Genomic DNA, 22,724 nt, shown 5'->3' with positions numbered 1-22,724 from the left:
GGCAAATGAGGTGGCAGTCTGTTTTCAGTCACTTCCTGAGCCATCCATATGAAGGGCCCCACCAGTACGGCATTAACTTTGATGACAGTGGAAGAGGGATAGTAAGTACTGTGCCATGGTTTTCAGAACACTGCTACCCAATTCTTGCCCCAAAATGGGGACAAATATCAGCACCACTATTCTTTTGCTGTAATTATCTGGAATAGACCTGAATTTGAAGAATGACAAGCAGCAATATTTGTAATTTGGCCTCTAATATCTCACCAATGCTCAGATCATGGAGCTGCCCCATTTTCTTTCATTTTTGACTTTCATTCTGTACTATGCTTTGCAACTTCATTCCAATACTCTTCTTAATATATTGGTGAAGAATTTCGTTAAAATAGGCAGGTTATCTTATATTTTACAATTTATTTATTCTTCCTTTGTAAATTTATTTCCCCTCATCTACATGAAACAGACATAACCAAAGTACTGGAGCAATTTACAAATATATATTCATTGTCAAAGTGAGGAAAATATGAAATTAGGAGTTGAAATGGCTGAGGAATTGGAATAATAGCCAAAGATGAGTCGCAGATCCTTATCCATTAACAAAAAGCCAGTGTTGTTCAGCAATTATGAAGTGAAGGAAAGATAAATGGCCGAATGATTCATTCATAAAAGAAAATGTTTGGGGTGTATTTTTCAGGCCCGTCCACTGTGGGAGCAAGTCCAGTTATGACTGCTCACTCACGGGAGAGGGCAATTACGGGATTTGCGCCGGGGAGTTCTCAGAATGAGAGTTTCCCCACCTCCTCCCTTACCAGCGACATTATCGGGTTCATGCCAAGCGAGGGCGCGAACCTGATTAGCATCAATTTGAATGTATTTAACCTCCATATCTTCCGGGAAAGCTCGTGTTCCTCCCGACTAGCATGTCACGGGGGTGGGAATAACTACTGCTCTGCAGCAGTCAAGATGACCATGCCAAGGGCATGGAGGACAGTGCAGCCTTGGGTGGTCAGGGACATGGAGGGGCAGATTGCCGGCGAGGATGGATGAGGGGTGGGGGGAGAGTTTGCCGGCGAGGAAGGATGGGGAAGGGCCCCTGTTGTCTGTGGGGCCAGGGTGGGAGGGAAGCAGGGAGATCTGTTAGGAAATTAGCAGGCTGGTCACTATCCTTCAGCATTCCCTCAACTCACTATTATGGTGCCAAAGACAGAAGGAGGCCCTAAAGTGTTTTAACTCCATTTATGGGATGTGGGCATCACTGACTCCACCAGCATTCATTGTCAATCCCAAATTGCCCTTGGGAAGGTATTGGTGAGCTACCTGTAATGTGCCCCTCTGTCGCTGCCAGGCTGTAGAGGCCCTGGGGGTTGTATTGGTTCATACTGTAGGTGAAGGTTTGACCCCAGGACCATCCTTGGGATGGGGGTCCATGTCTGGTCTACCCCTTCCAGTCCTGGGTAACCTGAAGATCACCCTTAGCATGATGATCTCAGGCAGCCCTCTGTTCAATGGCATCATCCTGGTCAGATTTTTGTATCTATGAAGTGACCCCCTCACCCTGAACTGCTCTGACTGACAGCTGATGAACAGTCCAGGCAGTTCAGTGAAGAATCAATGCAGGAAAACTTTCCCTTTCCTAACATCTGGGCCGTCAGCTCAATCCCTTTGAACTGCAGCTTTTTGGAGCGTCATGGCCTTCCTAGAAAGGCCTCAACACTTGAAATGGCCTCAAATGCCCTGAGATCATTTGAGATGCTCAGTATGCATTCAAGTTCACAATAGCCTGTGATTGGCAGCTTAATGGTTCAGACACAGCTGCTAAAGGGTTTCTTTATTTATCTTTCCCTTCACGCTTGATGATCCTAACCACAATGTTTGTAGACACTCTTGTGATTGACAACTCATGACCACTACAAAGCAGCTAAGCGGTTTCATTTCCTCTTTTGTAACTGCAGAAAGTACTTAGTATTGTTTAACTGGTCAGGAGCTGTCAATCAGAACAATAATGTTTATAACATTGCTGTTAGAGTCAATGTTGAGTACTTCTGATGCATTCAAGCTAAATATACAAGCCATTTGCAGCTGGGTTGAAACCACTAAGCTGTGAATCAAAGCTAGTTAAAGGTACTGACTATGAAATCTAATGAGTGCTTACCATTTCAAAGGGGTTCAGGGGATTTCAGGTTTTTCAAATGTTCTGGGCTTACAAGGAAAGCTCTGACACCTCAAAAAGCAGCAGTTTTACAATCATTGGGCTGAGGGAGCAGCTGTGGTAAATGGGAAGTCCTCTTGTCTGGAGTCTTCAATAAACTGATCTGCTCTCTACCTGTCAGGCAGAGCAATTCAGAATGGGAAAGCCAGTTCAGTGTTTAAACAGATTAGACAAGGATGAAGAATTTGAAGAGAGGGCTGCTTGAGGTCACCATGTCAATAGTACCCATCAAGTGCCCAGGCTGGAAGGTACAGTCCAGACTGGACCCCCATCCCAAGGTTCCAGGGGTCCACTGCTTACCCACAGCCCAGCCAAACCCTAGGGGCCTTGGGGATCCCTCCCTCAGCAGCCTGGCTGCGGCAGAAGGGCTTGGGAGCACTGGGTTAACCTCCTAGAGCACCACTGGGGTCCATCACACCAGGCTATGGTGTCACTACCAGGGTGCCAGGGGTAGCACACAATTGGCAATGCAAGGGGACATGGAAGATAGAGATGGATGCCTGAAGGGGTGGAGGAACCTCGGGGAGGACATGGGGCTTTCGGGTCACACTCATGTGTGCCTGATGTGGGAGCGTGACCTGTTATTCCCGTGGTGGGGGGAAGATGCCCTCCTGGCTGAAAAGTTAGGGGTGCTCCCCTCGTCAGTGGGGAGGGTCAACATTTGTGTTGTTGGGGGGGGGGGGGGGGGTCGGTGGCCGCTGGACAGTGGGATCAGGGCGGCCGTTCAAAATGGCAGCCCAACACTAGGAGGGGAAGAGTAACCAGTGTGCTTGCCACCATGCATAAATTTGCAAGGCAGAAGTATGGCAATAGCACCAGGACAACCCACCTTGAGCCAGAGGAAACTAGTCCTGATTCTCCGCTGGTGAGAGCACTTAGACTCTGGAATGGAGAATCCCGCCAAAGTGTCAGAAGATCTGGCCCGGTATGCTCCAGTTGTTGAGATTCCCTTTTCCCACAGGCAGTGCACCCCGCCCGCAGATCTCCCGATGCCGTGAGATGGCTTCAATGGGAAATCCCAAAATGGAGAGGGTAGAGAATCCCACCGTCAGTGAACAACGCACCGCCACGAAACACACGGATAGGGGAATGGAGAATCCCGCTCTTGAAGAGAAAACCTGGCTGAAATATACCGAATTTCAGTCAGAACCTGGCACTTTCCCATTTTTTAATAAAATACCGCCCTAGGCTGTTAGTTATTGTTAATGCAAAACGGCATCAAATATTCCAATATTAATACTTTAAAGAAGGTAAACATAAAATTGTTAGCAGGTCTAATGCAATTCAAATATGGAAGACAAGGGCCAGGATTCTCCGACCCCGCGCCTGGTCGGAGAATCGCCGGGGGGGGGGGGGGGGGGGGGGGGCACGAGAATCGTGCCACGCCATCCCGGGCCAGACTGCCAATTCTCGGGCTCCTGTAGTGGGGGGGGCCTCCACGGTGGCCTGGTCCACGATCGGGCCCTACCAATCTCACACCTGTGCATAAATCACTGTTATATCAGTATGTCTTTTGTAACAGAATCCCACAGTCAAATCAGATTGTTCAACATTAAAATTAGAAGTTTAAGACAAATCTTGTGGCAACTGTAAATTTTGTGGGTGACCAAAACAGTAACACTAGCAATATGAACATTCAAATGGTGTCAGTTTTGGTTCAGTGGTAACACTTCTGTCTCTAACTTAGAAGGCCACAAGCCAAGCCCTACCCAAAGATTTGAGCAGATAATAAAGGCAATAACTTCAGTATAGTAGTGAGAGAGTACTTCATAGATAGCAGTGCAATTTTCAAATGACACATTAAACCAAGGAGCCATCTTCATAAAAGATTCCGTAGCATTATTTGATGAAAGCAGAGGAGTTCTCCTGGTGGTCTGGCTAATCTTGTCCTTTATCTCATTGCTGACTGAGAGACTGTTGTGTGCAACCGAGTTGCTGCATTGCACCACATTACAATAATAAGTGCATATCAAAAGTATCTGATTGACAGTAAAGCACTTTGAAACATCCTTAGGTTGTGAAAATCTGAGTTCCCTAGCTGCTGACTCCCTCCCTCTCCCTGGCAACAGTGTGACATGGCAGTCTAAACTCAACAATTGTAACACATCCCTGGATAGTATCCCACATTCAACCCTCCCTAAACTCTGCTGTCCGGGTTTTGAGTCCCATTCCCCTATTAATCTTGTGCTCACTGTTTCACATTGGCTCCTGTTTAAGCAAATTCTCAACCTTGTTTTCAAATCTCTCCATGGTCTTGCCCATCTTTGTAATCTCCCCAAACCCACAACACCTCTATCTACTCTCCTCTAATTTGGCCTCTTGTGCATCCGTTTCTTAAGTCCCCCACCACTGGTCCTTGCGGACTTGGCACCATGTGGAAGCGGAGGATACCTGCTCCCGGTGGCCATCAAGTTTACCACAGCCCTGAACATCTACGCTTCGGGTTTATTCCAGGGCTCAAGTGGGCGACAAGTGTGACATTTCTCAACCTACAGCCCATAAGTGCATCTGTGAAGTCATGGACGCCCTGTTTACCTGGGCACCCAACTACATAAACTTTGACCTATCAAGATGACTAGGCTTCTCCATCATCGCAGGGATGCTCCAGTTCCAGGAGGTAACAGATGGCATACATGTTGCCTTCCATGCACTGGGTGATCCGGTAGTGCCCTTCATCAACAGGAAAGGGTTACACTCCCTGAACAACCTGTGTTGAACACCACTAGTGGTATATTATATGTATTACAGCACTGCCGGTATATTAGAGGTACCTTGGTAAATCCCTGCCTGCTGGCTCCGTCCAGCAGGTGGCGTATAAATGTGTGCCATGGTTGTCCGGGACGGGCACTTTGCGGCCGTTTTCACGAACGCAGAAAGCAGGTGTGATCGTGGCCGTGAAAACGGCTGTAAACTCCGCGGTATTCGGCCCATCGGCCTGCGGAGAATCGCTGTTCGTCGTAAAAAACGGCGAGCAGCGATTCGTGTCGGGGGGCGGCCGGAGTGGGGGGAGAATAGCGGGAGGCCGTGAAAATTGTCGGGAAGGCCCTCCCGCTATTCTCCGACCCGTCGTGGGCAGCGGAGAATCGCGCCCTTTGTTTCTGTTTGCCAGGCCCGGCCGGTCGCCGCTGTTTCCAGGCCCGGCATTTCTACACCCCCCCCCCCCCCACGTGCGTCCCAGGGGCGCTGCCATCTTCCCTTTCGCAAGCCACGTGCGGTCCGTGGGCGCCGCCATCTTCCTCAGCACAAGCCATGTGCGACCCATAGGCGCCGCCATCTTTGATGCCGCCCGCCATGTCCGCATCGTGGGCGCCGCCATCTTTGGCGCCATTTTGGACTAGACCTCTGCTCGTCTGGCCGTTCATCGCCTACCACTACCTCCGCCACCACTGACCAGCCCGGGATCCCCCCCAGCATTTTCCGCAGCTCGCCTCGATCACCCTGGATCAGTCCCGGCCCCGCAACCTCACGACCGTGACGACGACAGTGAAGATAAATGGGCACGAGACGACCTGCCTTTTGACACCTGAAGCAGAGAGAACCACCCCACCACGGTAAGGCGCTGCTCCTTCCCGGTATACCCCGTCACCCAGAAAACCTCCCTGGCCTCCGGATCCCATTTTGTTGAGATCCGGGGGTACTGTATCGTGACCCTCACCATCGAGGACGTAGAGTTCAACAACTTCCGGCTCTATGTCCTCCTCCACCTCTGCGCTGCCTTGTTACTCTATCTGGATTTTCAGTGCCATCTCAAAAGCCTGATTTTAAAAATCAGCGGTCCCCTCCCCCCACTCACTGTCTGCGGCCTCACGACCCTTAAGGTCGATTCACCTTCCCTGTTTGCAAACCTCACCCCGGATTGCAAACCCGTCTCGGAGCAGACGGAACAGTGCCCAGGACAGGACCTTCATCAGTTTGGAGGTCCAATGGCTTCTGCGGGAGGCAGTCATTGAGGCCAGCAAAAACTCCTGGAGAGCTCAAGTAGTGGTAGTGAAGACTGGGGCAAAGCACACGATGGTCATTGACGACAGTCAAACCATCAATCGGTACACGCAGCTCGACGCATATGCCCTCCCACGCATATCTGACATGGTCAATTAGATTGTGCAGTATTGAGTCTTTTCCACAGTAGACTTGAAGTCCGCCTACCACCAGGCCCCCATCCACCCAGAGGACCGCCAATACACTGCATTCAAAGCAGGTGGCCGCCTCTATGACTTCCTTAGAGTTCCCTTCGGCGTCACCAATGGGGTCTCGGTCTTCCAGCGAGAGATGAACCGAATGATTGACCGGTGCGGACTGTGGGCCACCTTCCTGTACCTAGATAAAGTCACCATCTGCAGCCATGATCAGCAGGACCACGATGCTAACCTCCAAAAATTCCTCCATACCGCCAAACGCCTTAACCTCACATACAAGGAGAAATGCGTGTACTGCACCAACTGCTTAGCCATCCTTGGCTACATAGTGGAAAATGGAGTCCTAGGGCCTGACCCCGACTGCATGCGCCCCCTCCTGGAACTCCCTCTCCCCCACTGCCCCAAGGCCCTGAAACGATGCCTGAGGTTTTTCTCCTATTACGCCCAGTGAGTCTCTAATAATGCGGACAAGGCCCACCCACTCATTCAGTCCACAGTTTTTCCCCTGACTGCTGAGGCCCGCCAGGCCTTCAACCACATCAAGGCAGACATCGCCAAGGCCTCGATGCATGCGGTTGATGGGTCCCTTTGCTTTCAGGTGGAGAGCGATGCATCGGACGTCGTTCCGGCCACCACCCTTAACCAGGCGGGCAGGCCCGTGGCCTTCTTTTCCCGCACCCTCCATGCCTCTGAAATTCAGCACTCCGTCGAAAAGGAGGCCCAAGCCATTGTGGAAGCCGTGCGATGCTGGAGGCATTACCTGGCCGACAGGAGATTCACTCTCCTCACTGACCAACAGTCGGTTGCCTTTATGTTTAATAATACACAGTGGGGCAAGATCAAAAATGACAACATCTTGAGGTGGAGGATTGAGCTCTCCACCTATAATTATGAGATCTTGTATCACCCGGGGAAGCTCAATGAGCCCTGATGCCCTATTCCGCAGTACATGTGCCAGCCCACAAGTGGAGCGACTCCGGGCTCTCCACTATGACCTCTGCAACCCGGGGGTCACCCGGTTCTTCTATTTTATCAAGGCCCGCAACCTGCCCTACTCCACTGAGGAGGTCAGGACCATCACCAGACACTGTCAAGTCTGCGCAGAGTGCAAGCCACACTTCTAGCGGTCAGATAGAGCGCACCTCGTGAAGGCCTCCTGCCCCTTTGAGCGCCTCAGCATGGACTAGAAAGGGGCCCTCCCCTCCACTGATCGCAACACGTACTTCCTGAACGTGATTGACGAGTACTCCCGGTTCCCTTTCGGCATGCCATGCCCCGATATGACTTCTGCCACAGTAATCAAAGCCCTGCACAGCATCTTCACTCTGTTCGGTTTCCCCACCTACGTCCACAGCGATCGGGGATCCTCTTTCATGAGCAATGAGCTGCGTCAGTTCCTGCTCAGCAAGAGCATCGCCTCGAGCAGGACGACCAGCTACAATCCGCGGGGAAACGAGCAGGTGGAGAGGGAGAACGGGACGGTCTGGAAGGCCGTCCTGCTGGCCCTGCGGTCTAAAAATCTCCCAGTCTCCCGCTGGCAGGAGGTCCTCCCCAACGCGCACCACTCCATCCGGTCGCTCCTCTGCAGCACCAATAACCAAACCCCTCACGAACGTACGTTTGCCTACCCCAGGAAGTCCACCTCCGGGGTCTCGCTCCCAACATGGCTGACAGTTCCTGCACCCGTCCTCCTCCGGAAGCATGTGCGGACCCATAAGTCAGACCCCTTGGTTGAAAAAGTCCACCTCTTACATGCAAACCCGCAGTACGCCTACGTGGCACACCCCGACGGGCGCCAGGACACAGTCTCCCTCTGGGACCTGGCATCCGCTGGATCCCCACCCACTACCCCCAACCTGACACCACCCTCCCCCCCCTCCCTCCCTCCCCCCCGGTTGCCTCATTCACCCCTGTGCCACTCACCCTCCCTCCAGTGAACCTCACCTCAGCGCCCACCCCAGCAGGATCCGCCCCCCACTGGATCCACTCAGGAGCGACGCAGGTGACCACGTCAGCGCCCACATCACCACCAGGACTGAGGCGATTACGGAGGAGGTTCAAGGCCCCCGACAGACTTAGAACATAGAACATAGAACAGTACAGCACAGAACAGGCCCTTCGGCCCTCGATGTTGTGCCGAGCAATGATCACCCTACTTAACCCACGTAACCAGTATACCCGTAACCCAACAATCCCCCCATTAACCTTACACTACGGGCAATTTAGCATGGCCAATCCACCTAACCCGCACATCTTTGGACTGTGGGAGGAAACCGGAGCACCCGGAGGAAACCCACGCGCACACGGGGAGGACGTGCAGACTCCGCACAGACAGTGACCCAGCCGGGAATCGAACCTGGGACCCTGGAGCTGTGAAGCATTGATGCTAACCACCATGCTACCGTGAGGCCCCTTTCACGTATCCACCCTATACCCGTAACCCAACAACTGCCCCCCTTAACCTTACTATTAGGACACTACGGGCAATTTAGCATGGCCAATCCACCTAACCCGCACATCTTAATTTGTAGTGTTTCTACCACCCCTACCGGACACTTTTTTTACAGGGAGTGAATGTGGTGAACACCGCTAGTCATTTATTATATGTATTACGGCACAGCTGGTATATTAGAGGTACGTTGGTAAATCCCTGCCTGCTGGCTCCGCCTAGCAGGCGGCGTATAAATGTGTGTGCTTGCCTGGGTCTGCAGCCATTCTGGTTCCAGCCACAGGAGGCACAACATCTCGTTCAATAAAGCCTCGATTGTTCCACCATTCTCGTCTTGTGGTAATTGACGGTGCATCACAGCCCACTCTTGTGCGACCACAATCTCAACATCATGCATGTGTATGAACGCTTCCCAGGGAGTGTGCACGACAGCTACATCCTGGGGTAGTTGGATATCCCCAGTATCTTCAAGGGACACCTCAGGGTTATGGATTAGCTCTTGGGGGATAAGGGGTACCCACTGAGATCCTGGTTATTGACACCAGGACGGAGTCTGGAGACCGATGTGGAGCCCTGGTATATAGAGGCCCATGTGGCGACCCGGGCTGCCATTGAGCAGTGCATCGGACTGTTAAAATGCACGTCTGATACTAAGACTGCTCTTATGGTGCCCTGCAGTATACCCCTGGAGGGTTGACTGCTTTGTGGTGGTCTGCTGTGCCCTCCATAACCTGGCACAGCAGAGGGGTAACGAACTGGAGGTGGAGGACGAGGGGCATGCGGCCTCGTCTCAGGAGGAGGGTGGAGGAAGAGCTGGTCCAGGAGGGACTGAGGACAACCCGGGGAGAACCCATTTGAGCAGCCGAAGGATGGAGGCCAGGCGGCGGCGATGGACTGGCATGCCTGGAGGATCAGGGAGGCCCTCATCCTTGCCCACTTCTCATAGGACGTGGGCCTGCGTTGGCACCGTCAGCGGGTTGATATACATGGCAGGAGGGTGATGATAACTCGCTGTGAGATGCACTCTGGTACTCCTCAATCTGCGATAGTCTGATCCGCAGTGTGGAATACTGTGTCAGAGGCTTCACAAGTCTCGGGTGAAACCTGTTTTAATGGTGTACAATCGTGATCATAACTGTTCCTAGCTACTGATGGTGCTATACACCTCCCCTACGACTGCCCTCTTAATGATCCTCAAACTGCTTAGGCCTCTGTGCTCTGCCGCCACGTCTAGGTGTGTCTCCAGGATGCACTTCAGACGTGGAGGCAACCTGCTGACTACTGCACCCTGTGGCCTTTGATGCCCCTGGCAGGGGTCTTCTCGGTGACCTCAGGCTGGGAGGCCCCAGCCACTTTGCCAGTGGCACTTTGCCAGTGCTGTCTGGGGTTTACTCAGCGGGATCAGTTTAAGGACTTCTCCCCTTATTTAGTGGGGAGCTGCCAGGCATGGTCCAGGTGAATCAGCTGATGGGACAGCCATTTCCGCAGTGAAGCCTGTGGGCCATCAATCCCGGCCCTAATTGACGTTAGGTACCGGTTGCAGTCTTGTCGGGTCGGGAAGCACCTGACAATTCTTGCTCACTATTGCACTTAGTGTTTCTCCCGTTATATCGCGCCTATGGTCTTCAGAGATAGCACTGCATTAAATAATGTATTGTTACATATTTGAAAAAATATTTTAATAGGGGAAATTGTGTCATTTTGTCATTCAAACCACTTTAATCTATTTCACTTTCTTTTCACCTTTCTTAGTTCTAAAATCGGCCTTGATGGAACACTGGAAACTGTAACCATCGATAAGAAGCATTCATGGGGAAAATCATTGTCAGAACATTGAGTTAGGGCTGTTGACCACTGTGAGAGCAAAGTGCTTTGGACCATACAATCTCTGTCTAAACAGTAGTGGAGGTGTTCAGCTGGATCTCAGATTAGCGTTTAGTATAATTTTAAACTTACCATTGATCTTTGACACTGAATTTTGTAATGGCGAGCAGGATGGCTGGCAGGTATATATAAAGAAACAGCCTGATTTTAAAGCTACTAAAAATGTCCATTATATTGGCAAAAATAATTTTGTGTTTGGTGCATAATGAAAGTTAGAGAAGTGCCGAATGCGAATATCGATCTTCATTATCACAACAACAACAATGTTAGGAACCGCATCAAGCATTATGGGCGCGATTCTCCGCACCCACGCCGGGTGGGAGAATCGCAGGAGTGCCGCTCTGGCACCGCCCGCGATTCTCCCACCCCCCCCCAAAATGGCGTATCGCGTTTTGCGACATGCCGCTCAGAGAATCGCGGGCCGCTGTCTTTCATGGCGACCCGCGATTCTCCGACCCGGATGGGCCGAGTAGCCGGCCATTCCCGACCGATTCACGCCGGCGGCAACCACACCTGGTCGCTGCCGGCGTGAACATGGCGCCAGCAGCTGTTTTGTGGCTTGAGGGGGCGGAGAGGGGAGTGAGCACCACGGCCGTGCTCGGGAGGGGACTGGCCCGCGATCGGTGCTCACCAGGCCGGCGTTTCAACGGGACGCACTCTTTCCCCTCCGCCGCCCCGCAAGATCAAGCCGCCACGTCTTGGAGGGGAAGACGGCAACCGCGCATGCGCGGGTTTGAGCAGTCAGCCGTCGTGACGTCAGCCGCGCATGTGTGGGTTGGAGCCGGCCAACCTGCGCATGCGTGGCTGACGTCATTAGGCGTGCCGGCCGTGTCATTCTCGGCACACTGGGCCTTGACGCCAGCGGCAAGGCCCCGTGGCCGAGATTCACGGCACGGTCCTCCTAGCCCGCCGAGGGGGGGAGAATAGGGGGCAAGGAGCAGCCTCCAACGCCGTCGTGAACCTCTCCGGGTTTCACGACGGCGTCGGGCCTTGCGGAGAATTCCGCCCTATGTTCGAACAGTGCTTCCCAATTTTTTCCACATTAGAAAATTCTGGTGCGAACATAAATTTGATCAGATCTTTGTTCTTTTGTTTTGCTTTTAGTTTTCTTTACTTCTGGCTTTCACTTAATTTTAGTTTTGCTCTCGCATCTATTTGCTTTCTTCCTCACTCATTTCCCTTTGCTCTTTCACTTTAAAAAAAAATAGAATTTACAGTGCAGAAGAAGGCCATTCGGCCCATCGAGTCTGCTCCGGCTCCTGGAAAGAGCACCCTACCCAAGGTTAACACCTCCACCCTATCCCCATAACCCAGTAACCCGCCCAACACTAAGGGCAATTTTGGACACTAAGGGCAATTTATCATGGCCAATCCACGTAACCTGCACATCTTTGGACTGTGGGAGGAAACTGGAGCACGCGGAGGAAACCCACGCACACACGGGGAGGATGTGCAGACTCCGCACAGACAGGGACCCAAGCCGGAATTGAACCTGGGACCCTGGAGCTGTGAAGCGATTGTGCTATCCACAATGCTACCGTGCTGCCCAGACCGTACTTGTCTCCTTTGTTCGTCCACTTCTATTTCTCTGACCTCTTTCATAACCATGCCTGGCATTTCATGCAGACGCACCGTCCATTGGCTGAAAAGTTGGGGGTGCGTTCGCCCCTGACAACTTGATTTTATAGCTATCAGGCCATTAGTTGCCATAGGTTGTGGCTTCTGCCTCTCTGGGAGGATGTCCCACTTCCAAGAGCTGCTGGTCAATCAGATGCCCTGCAGTTCTTCAATCCCAGAAGCGTTACCGAGAGCAATGGCCAGCACCGAGACTGCAGGCTGACCCCAACCAGGAGCGGCGCTGAAAGTAGGTGTTAAAGCTAAGAGGGTGGCCTCATTAGGGCCAGTCAGACACACTTTGGGAGGTGATGGGGGTGGTGCGAAACAAGAGGGAAAACGTGAAGGTATTAATTTTGGAAGGGAGAACAAAAGAACAGAGTGTTATTTAAATGGATAAAAACAACAGAAAGCTGCAACACAAAGGGATTTGGGTTACTTGTGCATGAAACACAGAAAGCTAGCACACAGGGGCTGGTTTAGCTCACTGAGCTAAATCGCTGGCTTTTAAAGCAGACCAAGCAGGCCAGCAGCACGGTTCGATTCCCGTACCAGCCTCCCCGGACAGGCGCCGGAATGTGGCGACTAGGGGCTTTTCACAGTAACTTCATTGAAGCCTACTCATGACAATAAGCGATTTAAAAAAAAAAAGGTGCAGCAGGTAATCGGGAAGGCTAATGGAATGTTGGCCCTTATTTTAAGAGGCTGACAGTATAACAGCAGGAATGTCTTGCTACAACTGTACAAGATTGTCCAGACCACATCTGGAGTAGTGAGCAATTGTGGAGGGGCTAGCACTGGCACCACGTGGAACACAATCGATTCCAATGAAAAATGGTACAGGATTTCCTGGGTCCATGATTGATACTCGGGAGGCTGACAAGCTGCAGCCGCATATACACATTACACTCCCCACATACACTCATCCCAGTCAACAAGATGGCACTAGTTGTGCTGGAACGTGTTCCATACAGCTGATGGGTTGGCTCGGGCCAGAGGGCACCTAGGTAGGTGGCCTAGGGGCAGGTGCCAGCTGGAGAGTCCATACGACCTGGGGCTCTAAGTTCATAGTGGGCTGTCAACGGCATGTGCAGCTGCATAGCTGCCTTGCCGGCTGCGGCAATAGTGCTCTGCGCCCATCCATCCCGACCCCACAGCCCACCTCCTGACCAATCCCCACTACTCCCCCCAGGCCCTGGCAGAAGCCCCCCCGACCAGTGGTACAACTGTCAACAAACTACGGTGATGTTGGACACTTTCCGTAACCCGTCACTCTCCCTCAACAGCCTCGACTCCAGTTTCACGGCTTTTAAAAGCACAAGTGAACCGCGCCGTCAGAAACCCGTCCGATCGGAGGCGCAGCATTGCGGAGGCCCCGCAGAATACTGGGTCGGGCCCGCTAATGACATGCAAACGATGTTTACTGTGTGTGCATTCCGGACTGCATCGACACTGATGTCGATTCTCCACCCAATCACATTTCGCGATTTCAACGTCAGCCAACGGAGAATCCCGCCCATTATGTCATTGGAGACGGTTCAGAGACGGTTCACCAGGATGATCCGCAGTATGGAGGGATTGTCTTCTGAGCAAAAGTTAAACATGTTGGGACACTACTCATTGGAATTGAGCCGAATGAGAGGTGATCTCATTGAAACATATCGGATTCTTACAGGGCTTGACAGGGTAAGTGCTGAGAAGATGTTTCCCCTCATGGGAGAGTTTAGTCTCAGAGCAAAGTGGTGCCAATTTAAGGCTGAGATGAGGAGGAATTTCTTCTCTCAGAGGGTTGTTAGTCTTTGGAACTCCTTGTCACAGAGAGCTGTGGGGGCAGAGTCCTTCTGTATATTTAAGGCTGAGATAGATAGATTCTTGATCAGTAAGGGAAACGAGTGACGGGGATAGAGCAGGAAAGTGGACGTGAGCAATGTCGGATCAGCCACGATTGTATTGAATGGTGCAGCAGGCGCGATTTCTTATGGGTTGCCCTTTCTACTTGGGGACTGTCCACTCGACACTGGGTACGCAAACAGAAGGGGCCACGTGCCTGAGCCCACAACCAGGCCACCAGGATTTGGGTAGCGGCCTCAATACATTGCGTGCCAGAGCCCCACTCCCCACCCCCTCCCCCACTAGTAAAATATCGGTTGTAATGGGAAGGGGTCCTTATGAGCCTCAGTTGGCCAATGTTCTGGGTGGGCTGTCCAACAGCTCCCCTGCTGCTGGTAAAACTCCAGTGGAGGCTGGTAGGTAACAGACACAGAACCTTCCACTATCCCAACTGATTTTACCTCCAAATGCACACACATTCAGCAGCAGGAACGAATGCCCATTATTTAAAAGGAGCATCAACTAACACGCTAGTTATTGCTTCTCGGCCTTTTGACTAAGATCAAGCGTAGCACTTCTTGGCCTTTTGGCTAAGGTGAGCATGAGGTTAGGTGTAAATCCCGGATCTGGTATGTCTCTCTTGTGGGGACCATGAATTGGATTCAATTTGAATTGTTTTTTGGAGCAGACAAGGAGCTGGATGAGGGGGTTTGCCCCTGTCCACACTGAGTTCTGGCTTTGTAACTCTGATAAAGTAACGGATAAAAAAAAACGAACACGCAAGTTGCTATTTGATTCTTATTGCCTCGTGTTACGATTGTAGAAGTGATTTGTAATTTGTAAGGTTAATTTAAAAAATTTCAGCAGCCCGTGCTGAAGGCCACGTTCACGATTTCAAGGATTCTGCACAAACCATTGCTCCGAGTCATCTCTCCGGTAGTAGGCATTCCCTTTGAGCTACAGCATGACAGGGAGAGTGAGCAGAGGTAACATAGAGCAGAACAAGCTGCTGGAATAGTGAGAAGGAGGAGGAGAACTCCCAAGAGGGGGTCATATCACCCAAGGTTTTCAGGGTGCAATTTTCTCTGAAAATCAGTGAGCGGGATTCTCCGTCCCCGCCACACCCGCCATTTGCTGGTGTGGCACGACCACTCCGGCAGCTGGATCCTCCGACTCACCAGCCGGCCAATGGGGTTTCCCATTGTGGGCACCTGCACACCGTCGGGAAATCCGTGAGTGCGCTGCCGGCGAAACGGTTTATATCTCAATCTAATATCTGATGCTTTATGGTTTTAAACAAATTTAACAGATTCGGGCTGATGCCCCGATTGGCAAATCAGGCTGGGAATCAGTGCATCCTGGCTGTGCAGCTGGGAGATGCCTGGCATATGGAGCTTAATGAATGGAAAGTTGGATATGATGTACCAAGGGGGGGGGGGGGGGGGGGTAAATTTTGCCAACAGCATGCCATTCCTGATGGTGGAACTGGGAAAATGCGCCACTTCTGCCTTTCCCTGTTTCCCACACGATTGCAGCTAAAATTTAAATTGTCAGCGGTGCACAGGGACATGGTACTTGTCATGGGTCAAAACCACCTGCAGCTGATAATGCGACAAGTATGGACATGGTCAAACAGGGAGGCCCTGCATCACAGCCAAACCTTTCCTGTCCAACTACACTGTCATTGACATCAGACTTGCGAGCACAAAGGCTTTTCAAAATTAAATTTCACTAGTAAGTATTTCACATGACATTGGTTTCACCTTTTTAATATGCGCATCATTGTTATTTGGTGAGACTAGCTTAGTCAGAGAGCTAAAGTATATGGGGAACTGTAGGTTCAGATATTTGGTGCATGTGCTTGTCTGAGGAGCCAATGGTGCGAAGCTACTGAAGGAGGGGTCCAGCAGTGAGACCTCTTAAAACTGAATAGCTAGGATACCACTAGAGTAGTTTTACATAAATTTGTTTATTAAGGATTGAGATAAATTATAGGAAGTGTACTGAGTAATCATTATTAACCATTAAACATGTATTTTTAGGACGTAGCAGTAATGAGTCATCAAACTCTGGCTACAAGCAGTGATCACAATGCATGATGGGATTTAGGCTAGCTAACTTGACCATGTTGTTGAGACACAGATGTGTGATCAGCAAATTACTAGTGAACACAAGTTTTTATCAGTGGCCTCCGATATCCTCTGGAAGCGAAAAGGAAGTCACTTTTGATATCCTGGCTTTCTGAAACAATCCATGGAGTAAAGAGGTTGCAGGTTCTGCCATCCTGGCCCTCATGAACAATGGGTGCGCAGGATGCTGAGATGGGGAAAAAACAACTGAGGATGCTAATATTGACATCAAGCTTTTTTGTAAACACAGCTAACAGGATGAGGCTGAATCATGGGCTGATCGCAATTTTATTGGATAAAGTTTGAACGTGACAGCTTCAGGGATTGGATCGAGTCCAACTAGGGTGGCCTATTGATTTTTGGAAATTGTATAATTGATGTGTTTTTACCAATGTTTGGTAGACAGATTTTGGCATTATCCAGATCTAATCTCTGTGAACACGTAACCAAGCTTGGATTAATAAGTAAGCCATCTGATCCAGATTGCTGATGTGTCTGTTGTTCTCCGTACTGAGTTGAGCCACAGGGAAGAATCCCACGTCGAAGCTGACTCAATAGACAGGTCTTGAAACTGCTGCTACAGCTACCATTTGTGGGATTATGACTGAACGCCTCTAAGTCAGAATCCCGCCTAAACATAATGATACCCTAGCGCCGTGGATCACTGGTTGGCCTGGGATAGCCGACTCCGGTCGGTGCGGAGTGCTGCTCAATTCAGGCCTGCAGCGTGGTTGGATGGATGCCACCCCTCTCTTCTAAATGCACAGCATGTTCGTGGAAAACATGGTGCAAAATATTCGTAGACGGCCTGATGCTGGCTCAGCATTTCGTATATAGCAGAGCAGCTATCTCGCTGCGATCTATTGGAAAACGATTGAGTGGCATGATGGCACTGCTGCATCACAGCGCCAGGGACCAGGGTTCAGTTCCAGCTTCAGGTGAATGTCTGTGCGGCGTTTGCATTTTCTCTCCGTGTCGGTGTGGGTTTCCTCCGGGTGCTCCGGTTTCCTCCCACAGTCCAAAGATGTGCAGGTTAGGTGGATTGGCCATGCTAAATTGCTCCTTAGTGTCCAAAAGGTTAGGTGGCGTTGCTGGGTTACGGGGATAGGGTGGAGACGTGGGCTTAAGTCGGGTGCTCTTTCCAAGGGCCGGTGGAGGCTTGATTGGCCGAATGGCCTCCTTCTGCACTGTAAATTCTATGATTCTATGATTCTACATGTACTGGAATACATCATTATTAGCACTCATTCACGGTACAGGGGAGTCAGGACATTTCCTTTACGGTGGAAGAAACATGTTTTTTTGTTCATCCTTCACTGAACGTTTATATTAGTGTCCAGTGTTGCAGTCTGTGGGGGAAGGCTGAACTTGCAAGCTCAGCTGGCCTTCTTTTCTATGCATTCTAAGAGTTGTTGTCCGAGATAACTCTCACAGAGAATAAATGAAATGTTGTCGGTCAACTATAGGCCTGTGAGGAATCTACCAGCCAGCATGCCGAGATGGACTCAGATTTGGACAGTACTGACACTGCCCTTCAGGCTCCTAATTTTCTTACCTTGACTGACCGATCCCACCACCCTTCCCCGCACTGCACCCAGCAGTCCAAGCTCTTTCCACTTCTCTCTTTCAAGCCCCACTCCACATTCCCCTTCCCTCACCACTAACTCACCCTTGCCGGTCCTGAGCCTCCGTGCAAACTGCCACCGTCTAACGCCACTCTCTTGTGCTGTCGAGGTGAAGATACGACTACACAAAGCCAACTGCCACACGCCACCTTTCAACTAACGTGAACCGGATGCCACAAGATTCTGCCCGTCTGCTGATTTCAGCCAAGCCACAGGGTCCAATTCTCACCAGCAGTGCCCCATGGTTTCATGGAACTCCATAACATTTTCCAATGTCAAAACCAGGAATGATAATTTCCTTCGTATATTGGGGTATTGCTCCTGTCTTTTCTCAACCATCAGAATTGCAGTCAGTTGAATTCATAATCTAACATACAATGGTTCATTTGGGTGACTGATCAATCAATACTATTTTTAGATTAGGTAGAACGTTATGTGATCAACTTCAGATCCTTTCATTAAAAATATATAAACTGAAATGAAATTTGTCTGTTTAGCTTTTGACTTTGTGAATTGAAATGGTGCACACCAATTAAAACTGACTACTGTTTCAGTTTTACTTTCAGTTTGCCTTGTTTCCTAAACAGACCTAATAGAGGCGGCACGATGGCGCAGTGGTTAGCACTGCTGTCTCACCGCACTGAGGACCTGGGTTTGATCCCGGCCCCGGGCACTGTCCGTTGCACATTCTCCCAATGTCTCCGAGGGTCACTCTAAATTGTCCCTTAATTGCCAAAAAATAAGTGGGTACTCTAAATTTATTTTTAAAAAACAGATCTAGTGCTGCGAAAGTCCTATCGGTAATATTGTATTTGAGTATGATGGTAGGTTTTTGTCTACGAAATGGGGTTTATGTCTGCAGGATTAGCTTTATTTTGGTGCTTATTTATTTTGCCTAAACATAATTAACCTAAACAAAGCATTCAATCTAATGGAAAACGCGAGGTTTGTCAGTGATTTGTATATTGGGACTTATCATCATTGAAAGCCTTTTGGAGCTTGGAGAAAACTAAAGATGTGCATTGGGGTAGATAGCTCATCAATTTAACCACATTATTGTTTAAAACATTAGAACAAGGATGTTCAGTGTGACAGATAATGCACAATGATTTTGTTTTGTTATTCTATTCATTAATTTCCTATGTGGTTCTTGCTGATTAATACATAATTCGCTGATCTATACTTTAAGTAAACCTTTGAAGCACAGAATCGTAAAGGACCATTTTGCCGGCAAGTCTATTATTTATATAGCCTTTACAAAATCCATTTTACCAGGAATTTACCTGCCATTCAACATCCTGAAGGAAGATTTGATACAGTTTCTCCAGTCCTCTAGATAAACCAAGCAAACCTTTGGAATGCCTGCTTAATTTTAACACAAATTATATATCCTGCAACACTTCTTTTTTGGCAATAAAATTTCTACAGTGGATGAGCAACTATCCTATTATAACTGCAATCAAATGTCTATATGATGCCTGCGCAGATTTGGTTTTAACATAATATCTTTTTGTGTTGTCATATTTCCGTAGACTGCAGGGCAGATAATGAGGTCCTGGTGCAAAGACACATGCTGATTTGCATGAAAATGCAAGATTATCTTGTTGGAATATTTTATTGGTACTGCCACGATATGACAAATCACAGCATTCAGAGCATTCGACACCAGGTCAACTGCAGCTGCTTGAGGGTTACTAGTTGTCTTTTTTCTGGTTTGGTCACAATGTCTCCTTCAAAACATCAGCTGCTGGAGACCAAAACGGCATGAGCAGAAAATAAGAGGGATTCTGTTCGAAAGAGGTCACTTAGGAGGGACAGAACCATTTTTTTATATTAAAGAGAAGAGAATGTTTCAGCATCGCTTCTGTGTTTTGATCACAATAGGAAAGGATCCTGAATTTACATTAAGTTCAGAACCCGAATGAAACCAGCCACAGGCTGTTCAGAGCACATTATAGCAGACTAAGTGAGCAGAACCATGAGCAGGCTTCTTGTGTCCTTGCCTAAAGTGAAGGGAGATGGTTGATGATGCATATCAATACTACATGGGCTGTGATCAACCCCTGCATTTTGAGCTCTGCACTTACTGTATGCATAGCCACACGTGATCAAAAAAACCCTCATGAAAAAGAAATAAAATGAAAATGTCCAAGAAATCATTTACTGCAAAAGGGCAAACTCAAATGGATAATGCTAAGAAACAGAAAATTCATGCACAATGGCCTGGATCTAATTTAATCTTTCATTTGGTAATTTCTACTAATTGGGCAGCACGGTAGCACAAGTGGATAGCACTGTGGCTTCGCAGCGCTAGGGTCCCAGGTTCGATTCCTTGCTCGGTCACTGCCTGGGCGGAGTTTGCACGTTCTCCCCATGTCTGCATGGGTTTCCTCCAGGTGCTCCAGTTTCCTCCCACAGTCCAAAGACGTGCAGGTTAGGTGGTTTGGCCATGATAAATTGCCCTTAGTGACCAAAAAAGGTTAGGAGGTGTTTTTGGGTTACGGAGATAGGGTGGAAGTGAGGGCTTAAATGGGTTGGCGCAGACTCGATGGGCCGAATGGCCTGCTTCTGCACTGTATGTTCTAAGATTCTAAGAGATTCTAGCCCCTCAATGTTAGCAGGCATGGTATTTGCATAAAACTACAATGCAGCTTCTTCAGCACTCTGCACAATTTGTCACAACAGAATCCAAGTTTTTAAATCATAAATCTCCAATTTCTCACCCAGTAAAAATACAAAGATATCATTGTCATGCAGAGCTTCAAGGTGCCTCACACAAGAAAACAAAGCTTTCATTATGAAATGAGCTTTTCTTTTTTTTATTGCTTATCCTGATTTTACCAGGCCAGAGTCATTTGCTTGTAATTTTGATTGAAAAGACAAACCTTTATTCGCACAGGCCATCCATTTCAGATTTTCAGAAAATACAGTCTCACGTCCGATCAAATAGGCAAAAATGCGTACCTGAAAATAGAAAAAAACATCTCGTTAGACTTCTGTATCTTTTAGATTTAATTAAATGGTGTGAATACAAGGTTTAATAAGATGATCATGTTTCAGAACTGTTTTCAATTCAAGGTAAATGGGATAGTAAAGGTGGTGATGTGATCTGTTCTGGCCTGACAACAAGGTTGGGTGGCTTGGTTACTATGGGGACAGGAGCCCAAGGGTGTGGCCTGCTGGGAGCAAAGTGACAAATAATTCTCACTTGCAAACCAAGGCAAGGGCAGCGGTGCTGAGTGTGGATGTCTCCACGTTTTCCGCAGAAAAGAGAAACAGCATGGGATGTTTCCCAGAGAGACGAAGGACTGCAGCCAGTATGGACAGCAGAGAAAATATGTCCGTGAGTTCTCGGAGAGCTACCAAGCAGGAATGCAGGGGGAAGCCCCAGCTCCGGTCAAAGAGACACATCCCATGGCAATCTGAGGAATCCTGAAGATTATTCCTGATGTGGCTTGTGTGTCAGAGTGGGACTGATTGTTCGTCGCCCGCAAAAACTGTGCAAAGCACTTTTGACAGTCAATTGAGGTTACAACTCAACAAATGTGGAGCAGTGGGCCTTTTGGAAGCTGGGAGTGATGTTGGGCTGCTTCTTGAGAGAATAAAATATAGCTGTGGCTTGGGGTTTTAGATTGTGATTCGTGCATTTAGTTTCTTACGATAGAAGTCTTAAAATGGGAAACCTTGGCCGGGATTCTGCAAAAACGCGGCTAAGTGTTGACGCTGGCGTAAACACCCAATCGCGGGCCTGCCCATTGTGGAAGCCTCCCCCCTACCTGTGGTGAATGTACATTGCGTAATTCACACTGTATAGCATTGTGTCCTTGTGGGCTCTGTCTGTGAGCCGTTGCACGGCTCTGCCCACAGGGGAGATGAGGAGCTTGTACAGGGCTCCACCCTTGGCTCCGCCCATGGCTCCACCATGGCCCCTCCTACTACCGGAAGTATAAAATGCTGCAGCCTTGTGAGTCTGCCCTCAGTTCTTCTGGTCGCAGGCAGGCTCAGTTGTAAATCTATTAAAGTCACAGTTTACTGCCAATCGTCTTTCGCGTGAATTGATGGTCACATCAATTTAATAGACTTAAGAAAACCACCATGGAATCAGCCCTCAAACCTGATCAACTAGAACTCGATCCGCAGGCTGCAGAAGCAAAGGAAATCTTTCAGGGGCGTTGGTGCTTCAAGGCCTACCTGGCTGCGTCGACTACCTCCGCTACTACAGATGAGCAGAAACTCAATCTACTGCATGCACTGGTGAGCCATCCCATCTCTACACAACTCAACAGTACCGACTCGTACTCCAAGGCCCTCGCTATGCTCGACCGACATATTTTCGCTACCCGCTGCCAGCGTCCCGCAGAGTCGCGAGAGGACTACCTGCGCGATCTAAAAGCCCTTGAACGGGAATGTAACTATCAGGCTGTAACTGCCTACCAGCATATGGAACTCACTGTCCGTGATGTGCACGTTTCAGGGGTCTGGACTAATTATGTGCGCCAGCGCCTCCTCGAAAAAGGGGCCCAGAAATTGGAGGACACGGTAGCGCTAGCAACCTCAATGGAAGTTGCGTTTCAAAGTCTTAACTCGTTCCCCGCAGACCACGCGACCCCATCGTGGACCCCCGACCAGCAACTGCCCCAGGCCTGCGCAGTGCGGCCACCCACCCACTATGGAGCGCCAGCGTGCCATTTTTGCAGTCAGCACTGCCCGGCCCGCAACGCAACCTGCAGCAGCTACGGTCGAAAAGGACATTATGCTAAAGCATGCCTGTCGAAATCGAAACCCTCTAACTCCCCCGCGGTCCAGAGCAATCGCTCCCCCAACTCGCAGGCCCGCAGACCCCGCAATGTT

The 22,724-nt window shown here is 49.7% G+C and overlaps 1 protein-coding gene across 5 annotated transcripts in view; it reads right to left on the bottom strand.

Annotated features, from left to right (window-relative positions):
* The window catches only part of cacna2d3a (calcium channel, voltage-dependent, alpha 2/delta subunit 3a), a 1,093,156-nt gene that overhangs the window by 422,460 nt on the left and 647,972 nt on the right, over positions 1–22,724 (bottom strand). For all 5 annotated transcript variants that reach the window (XM_038812776.1, XM_038812778.1, XM_038812775.1 and 2 more), the window contains one exon: positions 20,759–20,837. In XM_038812776.1, coding sequence (XP_038668704.1) covers positions 20,759–20,837 — 79 coding nt within the window. The remainder of the gene's footprint in view (positions 1–20,758; positions 20,838–22,724) is intronic.

Source organism: Scyliorhinus canicula, chromosome 11 (genome assembly GCF_902713615.1).
Source record: "Scyliorhinus canicula chromosome 11, sScyCan1.1, whole genome shotgun sequence".
NCBI classification, from domain to species: domain Eukaryota; kingdom Metazoa; phylum Chordata; class Chondrichthyes; order Carcharhiniformes; family Scyliorhinidae; genus Scyliorhinus; species Scyliorhinus canicula.
Note: the sequence above shows the minus strand (reverse complement) of the source record. Positions and strands in the feature narration are given on the sequence as shown.